This window comes from Oryzias melastigma, linkage group LG15 (assembly GCF_002922805.2).
Source record: "Oryzias melastigma strain HK-1 linkage group LG15, ASM292280v2, whole genome shotgun sequence".
Taxonomy (NCBI): Eukaryota; Metazoa; Chordata; class Actinopteri; order Beloniformes; family Adrianichthyidae; genus Oryzias; species Oryzias melastigma.
In genome coordinates, this window is record NC_050526.1 from 28458544 (window position 1) to 28474485 (window position 15942).

The 15942-nt window shown below is 44.8% G+C and overlaps 1 protein-coding gene across 5 annotated transcripts in view; it reads left to right on the top strand.

Moving 5' to 3' along the window:
• The first annotated feature begins 1314 nt into the window (after positions 1–1314).
• fgfr2 (fibroblast growth factor receptor 2) overlaps positions 1315–15942 on the top strand; it is a 35482-nt gene continuing 20854 nt past the window's right edge. Inside the window, exons 1-5 of one of the 5 annotated variants that reach the window (XM_024296887.2) lie at positions 1315–1970; positions 3482–3747; positions 9640–9897; positions 10193–10267; positions 14952–15121. In XM_024296887.2, the coding sequence (XP_024152655.1) occupies positions 3579–3747; positions 9640–9897; positions 10193–10267; positions 14952–15121 (672 nt within the window). In that variant the 5' untranslated portion in view covers positions 1315–1970; positions 3482–3578. The remainder of the gene's footprint in view (positions 1971–3481; positions 3748–9639; positions 9898–10192; positions 10268–14951; positions 15122–15942) is intronic. The other 4 variants (XM_024296886.2, XM_024296884.2, XM_024296883.2 and 1 more) reach the window with 4 other exon arrangements.

Consider the following 15942-nt stretch of genomic DNA (forward strand, 5'->3'; position numbering starts at 1 on the left):
AATGTTCTCTTTCAGCCCGTTCCAGTGATATAAATATCAGAGCAATCTACCTAATTTGAACATTTTTTTCACCAAGATAGGCTAGTTGAGCTGCGTTTGCCGGGGAGGGAGCACCATGCAAAACGATGCTAAAAAATAAATAAAACATCGCTCAAAGTCTAGAGCATTTAGTTTAACGTTATATAGGCCCTCTAAAAATTTGGATGATTTGGTTGATTTAGGAGCAGTTGACGTTTGCTCTGGTTACTGTTGTAATGTCCCTTCATCCGATATTTTAAAGTGAATTTTTATATTAGTAATCTAGTGTTATTTGGTTACAGTGTCGGTTAATTTTGAATCGTAGTTTGTCTCCTTGAAGCTAGCAATCTAAGTTTTGTAAATATGGGCTATTTAAAAAATGAATATGTACAAATGCAAAGACACATTATTTCATATATTTTTTTGTTATTATTTTTACTAATGAATAATAATTAAAGGCAGATCACGAATCAGCACCATATATTGTAAGGTGTGTTGTCCTGTGCTTCAAATTTTTGTTCCATGTGCCCTTTTTTTAACTTTGAGCACCTGCCCCTCCAAATGTCTCTGCACGGCCCTGGTCACCACATGTCGTTTGGCAAAGAGTTTTACAACGGATGCCCTTCCTGACACAACCTTGTATGAAATCCGGACTGGGGACAAGCGCATGGAAATCCAGACTCGGGTCCCCCAGATACACAGATAGGCAGTGTGAAGGGACTTGCACCCACAATGGAACAAGCTCATTGGCAGTCAGTTTAAAATGTGACAAGAGGACAATTGTGGCTCTGATTTTTTTTTTTTTTTTTTTTTTAGAGATCACAAGTTTTTTCTCACAATCATAAAGTGGAAAAACCTCTGAAACATCTTTTGAATTGAAAATAAAACAAAACTGCTGGATAAAAATCCAGTTGATCCAAATAAATCTTGAATGAATTGAACATTTTCAAACTTTTGAAAAACAGTAAATCTGCCTGTAGTAATATCTGTGATTGGCGCTTCATGACTTTTTCATAACTTCTCTTGATCTAATTTGACAGACTTTCTTTTAAGAATATATATATTTTTAATTTGCTGTTCGTGCTCAACGTCAGGAGCGTTGGCGCGCAGCTGATGAATTGGCTGCAGTCGCGCGTTGGCCGCTGAGCGGCGCTGTTCTGGAGGCCTCGCGTTGGCCCCGTTAATGGAGCCGAGCTGCGCGCACGCGGGCAGGTCTGCAGCCTGATGGGCGGAGGGGAGGCCGGGCCCAAAGGCACTGCAGCCAGGGAGCAGCTCGAATTACAGTCGGGGTGGTTGTGAGTGGGTGGAGAGGAGGTGCAGGGGGAAGGAGGAGGGGGATGACACCCACCGGAGGGAAGGAGGAAGGCGGAGGAAGGCGGTGTACGAAGACGCGAGGAGGAGGAAAAAAAGCGACCAAACCTGACAAAGCGTCTGCAGGCACAGCGGAGTCTGTCGTTGAAGAGACGCAGGAGACGCCGCTCGCGCCGGAACAGCGCGCGCTGATGGATTTTAGGACGCCGCGCCCCGGACAGCTTTGCTCTCGCGCTCCTCCAGCTTCATTCCAGCTCCGCAAACTTTCTTCTGAGCTGACAAGTGCGCTTCGATAGAGCGGTGGGCATGTTTGCGCACTAGCAGGAACTCGGTGACGGGGAGAAAAGTTTTGAGGGGGGGACGGAAGGACGGACCGACGGCGCAATGCTTCTCCGAGCTGTTTTCCAAGGATAACTGACGCGCGTAAAGACGGATTTGCTTTTGGAGACAGTGGAAACGCAGCCAGGCGCCTTTGGAATATTTCTGCGTATCGATGCTGATTGTGGAATAACAAACGGAGAACAGGCTCCCAGATTTTTCCTGCCTTGTGGAGTTGGAGACATTCCTGTCTGGATTCAGCTCATGCTCCCTCAGTCCTTATCTGTGCCAAAACACAGATCCTCGCGATCTCTGTCTCCCTGGTAAGTTGTTTTTTCGGGTTGCGAGAAAAATAGCATTTGTCATTAGTTGCTTCTGTTTTTCCCCAGCAATGTAATGTGTTTTAGGCTTTTTTAACCCGATTTTTTACACAATTTGATTTAAGTTTCCACGTTTTTGCTTCATTTTTGGCCCAAAAGGTTCAAAGTTGTGAAAACAGCAGCAAAGTCTCCGCCTGTTGACTTGATCAGACATGGACGCGCGCATCAGCACGCATCAAACCCTCCAGAGCTCATCAACTGTCCTGGTTATTTATTACTTCGCTTCATTTTCTACATCGCATTTATGGTGCCAATTAGCCCGTGACCGCAGTTGTTTTTTTCTTTTTTCTGTTTTATTCGCTGCTCCTTGCAGAGCTCTAAATCACTGAACGGCTCCAAATGAGCCCCATTGTGGGGAAAGCCAACGGATTTGAATGTCAAAAGGAATTCGGGCAGCGCCAAAACATTTCATTCAAAGCGTGGCTTTAAATGAAGGCTGCAGTGGCGCACGGCGCAAAGCCCCACGTCACGTTTTCTGCACCCAACTCCTGCGCTCTGCTGCTATTTTGCTGGAATTTTTGTAAGTTCTGATTTTCTGAAAACTTTTTGTCAATGTGCCGATTTTAATTAGTTGTAATTTTAATCTGAACTTTTTCCTATCGTGTTTTTCGTCCTGCAGAAAGTTTGAGATAGGCAGCAGTGATGATTAGCTCACAGTTTATTAATGACTCATATGTTGGCTGAACTGAGAGGCTAAAACAAGTCATTACCCTAAACGAGTCTGAATAACTCAAAAATGCATCAGCATCAGGTGCGCCGCGGCGCATGTGATCCCCCGGGGGGGGGGCTTTAGGGTAAACAGCTTGTCTAGATTTTTTGTTTTCGTCCTCTAAAAGTCAAACCACAAATGCCTTTGCGGGTAAAAATAATCGATACGTCCAGCTGGAGCAGAAGAAGCGCAGAGAAGCGTGACTTCGGCAAACCTCTAGAGGCGTGTCAGCCACGCGTGCGCCATGATCCACACATGTGTGTCAGACCCCCGATATTCGGTTAAAACTTGTAATCAGATCACGGTGATGTAATAATAAAAAGAAGGCTTTCAGGGACGCAGCGCGCGGGGGTTTAGCGCATCTGTTGCGCAGCGCAGTGACAGTTTTCAGAGCCGCTCAGGGATATCAGGGGAGGTGGGCTGAGCTGGAACCTGTCATCTCATCTGAGCGCGTCTCCAGATCTGGTTCTGTGAGTTTGACACACTCCTGGAGTCTGATCGTTCAGTTCCAGCTGCGGTTTGCACAAACTGGTTTGACGCACTTGAAGCTCTAATAAGACTCTGCCCTGTTTGTGACTATATTTCACATTATAAATGAGTGTCTGGTATGTCTGTGGCTTGTTTGACAGCATTTTGGCTCCGAGCTGCTCCCTCGGCTGTATTTGCTACACTTAAGGAAAAGAAAATCGTTGCTAAATAAGTTCTGGATGATTCATTTCTTCTCCTCTTCTCTCACCTTTCCCAGCCTTTCCTCCTCCACTTCACAATCCAGGTGACTGGGTGAATTCCAGTGAGTGACTGGCCAACCGGGCAGCAGTTGATGGTTGGGCGGACCCCCTCAGATGGGATCAGTGTCCAGGGGGAGGTGGAAAAGGGGGGCATGGGGAGCGCCGTCCCTCACTAACGGGATGGCCTGGCTGCTGGCCACCATCCTGCTGTCCCTCCTGACCGTGGGCCTGGCCCGGCCGCCCCTCACCGCCGCCAGGGAGGAGGCCACTCTGGAACCTGAAGGTGAGCTCCAAAAGAAAATCGTCTTTCTTTTTAGGGGGGGGAGGTTGACATTTGACCCCTTTCTTGGCTTTTCAGAGTTAAAAATCTAAATTTGAAACACAATTGCGTCTTTTTGGTATTTTTAAATTTCTGGTATTTCCATTTTCTGATTTAAGTATAGCTTTTCTATAAAAACTAATTTCATGAAAGCTTCTTTCCCTTCAAACATTTTACATTTTTAGGGCCTGAATTTAAATAGAAATTGGAAAGTTTGGGTGTCGAGGTGTAAATAAATAAACAGACTATAACCTGTGAAATGCAGCATCAGGAGCTGCAGGTTTCCTCAGCAGGACGTGTGGAAGTCACAATTTTTTGTTGTCTTTGCTTCTGTCTGGGCCGTCCACAGTGTGTTTGTGGCTCTGGGGGGGCGCCGCGACCCATGATGGGGAGGAGTTTATGCTGACACAAGAGAGACATAAAGAAAATCAGAGCTGTGTGTCTTTTATATACTTCTTAGAAAATCACGTCTGAGGCTCATTTCAAGACTTTTCCTCTTTTTTCTCCCCAAACTCTGAAAGACCAGCAGATTATTTGTTATGGTTAATGGTTCGTCATATTCCAAGTCTCTTTATTCCCGGACTTTAATAATTTGCTGCTACAATAGCAGTATCCCCTTTAGGCCCCATCTCTGACACCCTTGTACAGCTTCTCCTGGCCTTCGGCCTGCAGGTCTGGCCCGGTTCTTGCAGCTCTCCTCTTGTTGTTTAGTGTCAGACAGTTTGGCTCCAGACTGCTGCTCCTCGCGCTCTAAGTTCAACATGAGAGTCTTCCAGAGCAGTTCTGGAAACTTCTAAGAGGATTTGTGCATATTTGACTTCTCCTTTAGGTGCAGAGATTAAAGAACTGAGCAGCTGTGAAGTCATGTGACTACAGATTAAGAGGAGGGGTCACATGATGGAGAGATGGCTAAAAAAAAAGATTCTCATCTGACTCAGTTTCTTCTCCTGGTGGTTTTATAAAGACAAAGTCTCTTAACATCACCTGTTAAGAGAAAGTTGCTGGATGGACTGGTCTGCTGGCCCCGCCCCCGGCTGCCTTGTGGCGCTGCTTACACTGCAGGCTGTGTCTGTGAGAACTTGTTGTAGATGCTTCAGATTGCATATCAGTGCTGTCCCTGCAGAGCTTACGCCTGCACCTTTGATGGCCCCCGCTCGTATGTTTACCTGTGGCCGCTGTAACAGAAGAAGCGGAGCGAGCGCGGTGGTTGAGGCCACCACAACAAGCCCATTGTTGACGCTGCTGCCGCTTCAGTATCTGTGCAAGTGTTTACCTTGTTCGGGTCAGGTGCTCTCCATTTGCACAGCGGGTAGAAAACACTGACAGGGCTGAATGGCTTTAAATGCAGGAGGAGTGTGCATGCATGCATGCATGTGGTCGACATGGACGTCTTCTGTTGAGTGGCGTGCTCTCGACCCATCGCCCCCCGTGTTTCTTCATGGCAGCAGGCGGAGCAGCTGCAGCAGAGGTAGCTGCACTCTCCTCAGGCGTCTGCCAAACCACGTCCTCTCATCAGCCTGAAGGAAGCACTTCCAAATATTTCAGTGGTTAAATAAATATAGGCTCCATATTGCATTAAGCCAGCGGCTTCATGCTCGGGCAGACTAAGATAAAAGTAACACTGTTTTCTTTGTGAGTTTCCTGGCACGGTTCGAGGTTCAAAGCTCTCTTGATATATTTGTGTTTGCTGCTTACCTGGAAGCTGCTTTTTTAAAATGTAGATTAGATTAAACCAGTAAAAACACAGAATTCATTTAAGGATGTGGGTGTGAATCTGTCTGAACTCTAAACACTGCTGTCCACACAGTAGGAGTGCAGCTGTAAAAGTATAAAGCTGTCAGTTGGTCAGTTAATGACCAGCAGTCTGCGGCCGTGGAAATGAACTCAAAGAGAGAGTCCGTCAGGGTTGTGGCAAGCAGGAAGTGGGGGGCAGCTGGACGGAAGGTTTTCACACTCAGACTTTCAGGAGCTCTTCCTGTTGATCCTGGAAATGTGCTGCTAACTTTGGGGCGACGGTGCTACGGGGGGCCGGTACCTGCAGCAGCTCAGGTGTTTGAGGAATGAGCTGAAATTCAATATAAGACGTCTTTTTAAAAATTAAATTAATTTATTAATTCAATTTTAATTTCAAAGAAACAACAAAAACAACATGTTTCACACAAGATCTTATACCTGGAAAATGAAAAAGAAGAAAACGTGTTTTTCTGCCCCTTTTAAGTATATGCACATATATATAACATGAAGGTATTCTTGTGGTTTGAATGATGAAGAAGAACATTGGAATAGACAGAATGGAGATGGGATGAGCTCGACTTGAAACAGTAAAAATCCTCAACTTTGGCAGACAGAAGAGGATAAACAATCAGGTTTGGTGGACGGAATATTGCCGTAAAAAACGATCCAATCGAGGAGAGGGCAGTCTGGATCCGTCACACCTGATAGACACGTGTACTAGTAGCAGAGATGGGGTTTACATGGAGAAGATTACAGATGGAAGAGGCCACAGGAGGCAGCACATTGATCGAAAATGAGAAATGGCTGATGGGAAATAAAAGCCCTATTGCTCTCCTACTTCATTTCAACAAGTCTTCATCTCAGCACGGTCTTCTGTCTCCTAACGTGCACTGACACGTCTTTTTCCCCTCACGTCTCCGTCGTGGTTCTGAATCCACAGTGTTTGCGCGCACACGTTCCCATGAACAATCAGGTATGCGGGGAGGTGTCAACAGGTTAGCGGAGGGTCAGGATGAGGTCAGGGGGGTCACGGGGGGGCGCGGGGCTTTAGGATGTGAAGGAAGGGGGAGGAGAGGGCAGAACGGAAGGGGAGTTGAAGGAGAAGAAAATAAAGACGACGGTGGAGGGATTGATGGAGGGGAACAGATGGACGCAGCAGAGATAAGAACAAGTCTGAATTCACACCTTGATGCTTTCTTTAATCAGACGCACCGCTCTTGGAGCTCCTCCCCTTTCCCCATCCGTCTGTTTTTGTTTTGCCCCCCCCCTTTTTTGTACTTCACTGTAGAACTTTTCTGTTTGGTGTAAAACACAGATAGTTTCTTGGATCCAGCTTTCACGTGCGCATGTGTTCTCCAGGTGTTGCTGCCATGTCAGCTTCATCTCACGGAGAAGATCCAAAATCCGTTTTCAGTCATAGGATTTTATGGTCAGCTGTAATAAACATGAATATTTCATGCCGTGAGTTGAGATCAGTCAACTGTTAACGCGGGTTTTCAAAGTAAAAGCTACTTTTGAAACAATGAAAAAACGTAATTTTATTCATCGAGGAATTTCTGACATTTTTCTCAACAAAAGAAGAAATTTGGGGCTCATCATCAAACCTCTGTACAGTTCAGTCTGGAGTTTAACTTGAAAATGTTCTGATTAAATTATATATGATAATATCCTCTTTTAAATCAGTTATTCCTCTTTTGGTTTTTCTGAGTTTGTGTGGAGAATCTTTAGCTCTTACTTAAATTTACAGGTCTGTTTGAAGTCCCTGCTCTATTAGAATGAGAGAATTTAAAGTATTGTGGGTTACTTAGCCTCCACCACAACTGAACTGCTGGAATGAGCTGCCGGAGCTGAAAATGTTGGTTTTGACAAAGTCGTGGTTTGTGGAAACTTGAGAGTTTTCCGTATTCTGGTCCTACTGCTGCTTTGGAGAGAATACATTTTCAAACTAGACCACACATGCATGATTTCACCTCCATGAATTTGAACCTAATTAACCTAATTAAGCTTAATTCCAAGATAAATAATTTTCTATAACGATCCACTCCGATGAAAATTGTGTTTTTAACATGTTCTTGTGGCATTTTTCTGATGAAGACATAAATAAGAAAAAAAACTTGAGCTTAAAATCAGATTTCTAAATATTTTTTTATGCAAACTGTAGTGAAAAACTGAAGTTGGAAAAAGATTGTATTTGTGAGGTAGAAAATATGCCCCAATCTCCATTCTCTGATCAATTCTTATGTATCCAACTTGCAGACAAAAAGATCCCTTTGTTTACTTAATCTGAGCTGGAATCTGGACTTAAACTGTAGAGCTGGAAAGCTTTGATATTGCTTGTAACATTTGTTGCAGGGTTAATGTGAGGGAGTGTGTAAGCTAGTGGAAGAGGAAATAAACAGAGAACTCTCAGTTATGGGTGACGGGAATGAACTCCTGCCGATCTGCAGAAACTATGTTCTAAAAAAACGACAGTTTTTAAAATTTGTGTTCAAAATGGCATGATCATAATTAAAATATCACTGGGAGCGCTTTGAAAATAAATCAAAAGGTGATCGGAGTGGATCTTTAATGTTTCTCCTACATTCACTTTAGTTACGTGTTTAAAACCGTAAAAAAAAAAAATATTATTAACAAGTGATTTAAAACAAACAAACACAAACAAAACAAAGCCACCAAGTGTGATGAAACCACTGACACAGTTCCCATCATTCCACATGGACCACACACATTGTGGGGCGGGGCTAAATAGTTTCCTGTTCAAAATAAGAAAAGCAGCAGATTAATGAGAATGCCGGAGCAGGAGCCGTCAGCTCGGCCTCAGGTTTGCACACGTGTGACTTTCTTTTGCTGTTGAAGCTGGTCTGAGTCTGTTCATGGGGGAGGACCACCATACTGTCAGCATGTATGAGGGGGGTGGGCTGTCTCAAAGGTGCAGAGAGGTACGCTGGGAGCTCCTCTATAATTACAACTGTCAGACAAAACACTCCACACAGAAACTTCATCACTGGCTTCTTATTTGTGCTTTTCCTTTGCAGCTACTTTGATTCCTGTCATTTTTTGGACCCTTTTACCTCTAAAAAACAGACCGACAGGCGTGCAAACAACCAGTCAAGGAGAAGAGAAGAGTTTACAGTCTGAGTTGATGTGACTGCATGAGTGCCTTATGTATAAAAATGGAAAAACTCATAAACAGCACCAAAGCAAGGGTTACAGAAAACACCTTTCAGGCATTCCTGATTCTTTGTCCGTGCAGTGTAACATGTCGGTCACTCGTGCACTCACATGCAGACTCTGTTTTTCTCCTTGAGATGTAGGTTTTATGCAGGTTGGAGCGGGCTCTGAGGTTTTTGGCTCATACAGTGTTCAGAGCTGCAGATCCTCCATGGCCATGTTATAAAGAGAAGGAAAAGAGGTGAAGGGTTTAACCGTTTCCTCAAGTGTAGATGCACATTAAAACCAGAAAAATATCCCAAAAAAACAGAGAGCAAACTGCCCCCCTCCCACCCATTCTCACGCCCCCCTCCCTGCCTGACACTGCTTCCATCCCAGATCTTTCTGGCTGCTTTCCTCGCTGACGGGCAGACGTGCTGGATCTGAAAAAATGCTTGTTTAAAAAAAAAAGATGTTATTAAGCTACAGAAGTCTTTCTGCTCTGTCTCACTCTCACCGGCTGCTTGGCATCTGCAATAAAGTGTGTCATCAAAGTGGAGTCCCAGCGTCATGCAAAGCACCGATCATTATGTTACCCTCCACGCGTGTTGCTACAGCCTTAACTGCATGCTCTAAATCCATATGCCAAAGGTGCTGCACACCTATAACAGAGCAGGTTTTTGTTTCAAACACTGACTGGGGGTTTGGGGCATCGGCATAACGGTGTGACGGTTTAAACTCGGGCCTCTTCTCTGTTACGCTCCTCCTGCAAAAGTTGATTTCAGTGCATCCAGTGGGGTTTTGTGGTGTTTTGTTTCTTACTCTATGGCTTCTTTCTTCCTCTCCCACCTCTTTTTTTTCCTCCACCTTGTGCACCCACTTCCTACTTTATTTCACCCTACTCCCTCCCCCCTCCATCCACCCTTTTCCTTCACTCCCTCTCCTCCCTCCTCCCCCCCGTTTGCTCTGCAGAGGCATCGAACAAATACCAAATTTCTAAGCCCACGGTGTGCTCAGTGCACCCGGGGGAGGTGCTGAAGCTGAGTTGCCCTCTGCCCGGGACGGGGACTATCACATGGACCAAAGACGGCAGCTCTCTGGGCACCAACAACCGCACAGTCATAGAGCAGGAGGTGCTGCAGATCCGTGATGCCACGCCCAAGGATTCAGGCCTGTACGCCTGCACCAGCATAGGCAAAGACACGGTCTGCTTCATAGTCAATGTCACAGGTGAGTCCGAGCCGGCAGGACAGGTCAGGAGGTAGGAGAGTCGGATGTTAATGTCTGACTTATATGTGGGAGAGTTCAGGAAATGGCCATGGAGCTGATCTGGTTAGGGTGAGCTGTCACAGTTACATTTCTGAAGAAAAATGAGTACAAATGTATCAACACAGCAGCAGACACATTGATTTAAAAGAGAAAAGCAGAATTGTGTTCATGTAATAACTCATATTTATGTTGAATTTGGAAAGTGGAGATGCTGGGTTTGTGGAGGGGTGGCTGTAACCGTAGTTACTCTGTGCAGATGCCATCTCCTCGGGGGATGATGAGGACGACACAGAGCGCTCAGAGGACACGGGCTTGGATGGAGTTCAGTCAAGTGAGTATGGGGAGAAGATGGAGGGTGTGACAGCGTTTTAGAGCATCACCTGACTGATGTGTGTAATAACGCAGATTTTGAGCTACACTAACAAACATTTCCATTTATGTAAATAGATTTTTCACTAACTTCTATGCGAATAGATGCAGATTTTTTGAAACTTTCATATTTTGCAAAAATGTCAATTTTCTATAGAAATTCTCTTAGCTCACTTTTAAAAGCTTGGGTCAAATCTGAATTCTTACCTTCTCCCTACCCCTTGATTTAGCCCTCCAACGGAGAGTTATGAAAGAATAATCTCTCATAATTTTCGTTCGATGATGTCATCAATAATCTCTGATGCGCTAGCTTTAGCGCAGAGCTTCCAGTGCTCAAATATACATAACAGTGGTTGTATAACTTTAAAAAGGTCATGCTACAACAAAAAAATCATTATTTACATTTTAATGTAAACTTCTGTGTTCAGAGCGCACCCGCGTGAAGAAAAGCGCTTCTCAGCGCAACTCGGTTTACTTTCGAGACGGTGGACTTTGTATCCCTCCGCTTGCAGGGAGGAATTTAAAAAAAAAATGTTCTGCCCACCACATGCCCTAAAAATGCCCCTTCAAATGGAGGGGAAGGGAGAAGGGAATAATTCGCATTGGGCCTTTAAATCAAAGATAAAAGGTTAAATTGGAGTTTGTATAAATTCAGAGTTCTCAAATGATTAGCCCAGCTCCCGAAAGGCTCGATTCTGAAAATACTTTTGCTTGTGGTGAAATCTGGTTGTAATCTGGAGATGCCAGCTGATAGCCATTCCCTCACATATCAGCTCGTCCATATTCCTGTCCAAACATATCCAGGGAGATTTTCAAGTGCTTGTCTCTTCCATTTTAGATGCTCCAGGGAATTTAGGGATTTCTTAAATTCCAGTTGCTAGGATCTCCTCAGTGGTCGGTGCCTCTCAGTCAGTCAGTCAGCTGGGTCCATCTACTATGAAAGGCTCTAATCTGGGCCCACCTGGACCTGGTGTGTGTGTGCGTATGTGAAAGGGAGAGCTTTCACTGAAGTTAGTGAGTAGAGCAGCGAGGCAGTGATGTTCCTGCAGCCGCGCGCACTCATGCATAAACAGAGTTGCGTTGCAGGCTTCCACATCTTGTTAAAATTCTCCGTACACATTGTCTCACCATGAGCCCTCCTACTCCACATTCAGCCTCACTGTAATTGCCTGAAATCCTTTAAATATTTGGGAGGGAGGATCTCAGCAAAAGGGGAAAAAAAGTAAGGGAGGGGGGAAAAAATCCAGCCATTCTGCTGGTAATAAGCTGAATGAAGACAAAGGGAAAGCTGTTCTGGCAGGACGGTTGCATTTTCTTCTAGTGTGTTTCTGAAAATTAAAAAGCAAGATTATTATTAAAAGGGAGGGGGAGGTGAAGGAGGGGGGTTTGAGGGGGGAATGCTGGACGAGCTCCAGCTCTTCTCTGAGCTCGGCGTTGGGGATTGGATTCAAGCCGAGGACTGGAGCGAGGAGGAGGAGGGTGCATGTAGGCGTGGGAGGGAAGGAGAAAGTTGCTTCATGTTTGAGTTGGCTTTTTTTGTCTTGGTTCCCCAGCCGAACGCTGCATATAGATATGACTCTGCAGAAACTGCTCCGCTGTGTCTGATATCGGTGGAGACATGGGGGAGCCTCCTCAGGGGTTTGAGGGCTGTGGTGGGTGGAGGAAGCAGGATGAAGTCACTAAATCACGTGAAGCGTTTTCAGTTTATCTGTTAAAAGTTGCTTCATTGGGTGGATTTTTCAGTCCCACATTTCTGGACCTGAAGTTGGTAAGTTCAGCTCCAAAAGTGCATGTGATGTCTCAGGAGTGACATGAATCTGAATCCAGAAGACAAACAGTGATGAGGAAATTTAAATTCAGCTAATTAAATGGAAACTGATGTACAAATACAACATTACACAATAAAAACTTGAGTTATGACTTAGCAAATTGAGTAAAGTCAAGAGGATTTGGCTTTGAGGAACTGGGCCTTAGGAGTAGAACATGATTAGCTAAGATCTGAAGGAGGAAGGAGGACCCAGGAGGAAAACCGTAAACTTGAACCCAAACGTGACTTCAAAACCCAAGAAAGCTAAAAGACACCCATCTCCACTGCCATGAAGCCTCAGCTAGCTTATAGATATACATTAGTGGAAAAAGAATTAATTTAGTTTCAATTTCATCCAACAACAAAAATGTCACATGGCGCTAACCCAATACTGAATTAAAAACATAAACCAAGAAAAAATCCCCACACATTATTTACAAGAGTTCAGAGTATATGGTCAGTTTTTAATGTGGAATCCCAGGCTGTGAGCTCGCAGTCCAGTAGTTGAGCCAGACTCAGCCAGAGCTGAGGTCAGAGAGGACAGGAAAGAGACACAAACAAAAACAGAAGTGAGGCTCTGATTCATGCCAATAGAAAGGTATCTGACAATTTAATCTAAAGGGGATTTGTGAAAGAATTTGTGATCGGAAAGGTTCAATCCTCTTTGACTGAGTTTCATCCACATAGGAGAGAGCACTTCATTCTCTCTTGTGTTTTGTAATATGATTGCATCTGAGCAATTATGCTTTCACTTACATTTTTTGTTCCGTTTTAATCCAAATTGTTTGTTTTTCTGCTTGTTGTTAATTTAAAAACTGAATTCTAAGATAATCCCAATGAGATCATAACCCAAACTTTTCTTTTTTAAACAATTATAATGCAACTTAAATCTATACTCAAGCTGATTTCTGTCGTTCCATTCTGTTTCGTAACACAGGTCATTTTCTCAGCAGCTACGTTTTCTTCACAACAAAGTTCTTGTTGCAGCAGGTCCTCGCTTTCTAACGTCGTGCTTCAACACGATCCGTTTTTGCAAATCCAGTCTGATGAACTGTCTGACGCAAGAAAAAAAAGAAAACGGGCTAAAAATACACAATGTTCTAGTTTGCTGCGGCGTCTTTGAAGTCGAGCTCGTTTGGAATTCCTGAAAAAAAATTATTCTTATCTGAAAGCCTCTCTGAGCAGCTGTTGGCTTGAATCTCTGATAAGAGTTTTTCACTGATTTTCCAAACTTAGTTCTCCGACTGTTGTCTGCTGCAGATAAGACACTAACTTTGTCCAAAAGATAAATAACTGTCCAAAAACGTAGCATCACCACTAAAAGGGTTACATTTAATCAAGTTTCTTTAAAAACAAGAAACTGACTTCAATTATGAAACAAAAAATGTTTTTGACAGCAAAAACTTCAAAGAATTATGTTTACTAGACTGAGGACTCATCAGTACATTTAATGTTTAGACTAAAGAACATGAGAAATCATGAGGCATTTCACTTTAAGGGAACTTGAAGAATAGAAATCTGGATTTGAAGCTGGAGTTGTATGACCTGGACTGACCCGGGCCAGCTAAGGATTATCAGTCCTGACTCAGGATCCGGATACACCGGGTTTTTGTGTGACTCTTAACGCTGCAGCAGTTGGAGCAGTGAAAGTTTAGCATCATGTGGAGAGAGGTCTGAGGGAGCATGGGAAATGATCCGCTCACCTTTAGTTTCCGAACCCCACCATCAGGCAGCTGGTTTGGCACCAGAGGATATGTTGAAGGGAATCAGTGGATGGAGAGGAAAGTTACACCCTGAGAGGTGAAGATGAGGGAATATGAGCAGAAATTTAGACAAAAAGGTGAAAAAATGGAGGCACCAAATCAGGAAGGAAGAGCAGCATTTACTGACTTTAACGTCCAAGTATGTTGGACACGTCCGGTTTCTGTGTACAGGGAAAACGATGAGAAGTGTCTGATAGCACGCGAATCTGACAGCCATGAAAATAATAAGCAGGAGGGGGGAGATATCCTGGAAGACTGTAAACCTTTGATTTGTTGTTATTCTGCAGCACTCCTGCCAGCAGTGTTGTTATCTGTGGGTATTCCCTGTGCTGCCTGCACTCCTGCTGTACAAAGAGGAAGTGATGGTGTGGAGAACCGTTTGGGTTGTTGTTTGACTTTGAGTCCGTCTTCCCCTCCGAGCCCCATCTGCTTAGGCAATCAGGCTTCCAGGTGCAGGGAGAAAGGGAGAGTGGAACGCCGCTCAGAGGAGAATCCAGGCGAAATAGGAAACAGGGAAGAGCTCAGAACTCCAGGAATGCAGCTTCCTTGCGTTCCAGCGCTGGTGCCGATTGCTGCTGATAGAAACCCCAACAAATGCGTTTGATGCAAACTCTAAAATTCCTTCCAGAAATGTGGCATTCATCTTCTCCCCTGACAGCTCATAATGATTTTCGATAAGCATCCGTGGCCGAGTTGTCTGTATCTAGCAGAGTGACGCGCAGATTAACAGGGTGGCTATGGTAATTGGAGGAAGTGGAAGGAAAAAAAGCTGCTCAGTGGAATAAGATGAAATTGAATGTGATGGTCTAGTTACCCTTTTGGCAACGCCCAGGCACACTCTCCCTTTAGAGCTGCTGTTTTTCCCCCCACTTTGCTGCACCCTGTGGAGCACACAGGAAAAGAGTGTGTTTCTGTTTGGCTGTGGGAGTGTGGAGCACCAGGTTATGTTGTTCCACACTGGGTCACTGTTACCGTTGGGGATGAGAGGGGGGGGGTCTCGGGTGGTGTTGGGAAGTCAGCCCCTCTTCTATGACCTTGACAGCAAACTGTTAATGCTGCTTCCTCCTTGGTTGCAGGGCCTCCATACTGGACCTCACCAGCAAAGATGGAAAAGCGTCTGCACGCGGTGCCCGCTGCCAACACGGTCAAGTTCCGCTGTGCTGCAGGAGGCAACCCGAGGCCCACGCTACGCTGGCTGAAGAACCAAAAGCCGTTCCGCCAAGAGGATCGCATGGGAGGGTACAAGGTAGGACAGTCATCTTCCTCCTCCTCTTCGGTGCAACAGCCCTTTGGGTTGCTTCCCTCCATCATCCTGTGGCCCTTCTTTCACCCTCCTCCACCCTTCACCAGACAGACGGGAGGAGGAGGTGAGACGGAGGAACCGAGGGCAGGGTTTCTGGTGTGAAATTGGAATTGCTCATCCGTGCTCCTCCTCTCACCAGGATACTTTGCAGAGCTCCTGACTGTAACTTGAAATGCCTTTTCACCCCAATCTATTAGAAACACAAACCTCAGAGTTAAGAGGGAAATAGACAGGAGCTCATAGAAAAAGCAGACAGTGGTGGAGCTGAAATGAGAGCACAATGTTAGGGTGACTGGTATAAGGTTCCTGCATGCTGCTTAATTCTAACTAAAAAAAATACTTCCTGAAAAACTGCAGATTGAGTGGATGTAGCTGCTGATGTGGCTTTGGACTCAACAGAAACAGGAATGACGTCGTCAGCCTGTCAGATTCTCTACTTACTACACAAATGCTGGACAAAAGCCATGCCTGAGCCCAACCCTGTGGCCTTACCTGCCCATTGTGTGGAATGTAAGGCTGTACAAGCAACAGCTACAGTGTCCCTTTAGCCTGCAGAAGGAAACTATTGTTAGCTCACACCTGTGGATTCCACACACAGGTGAACCTGCTTTTGCAAATAAAAAATGAATAACTGCATACTTGAAAGAGCTTAGAGTACAGGGGTGTGGTTTTCTGCAGACAATGGCGGAGGCGGAAAAATTCGACAACTCTGCTGAAAAACGGTGTGCAGGAACTTCATTTTTTGAGAAACTTTAAAATAATTG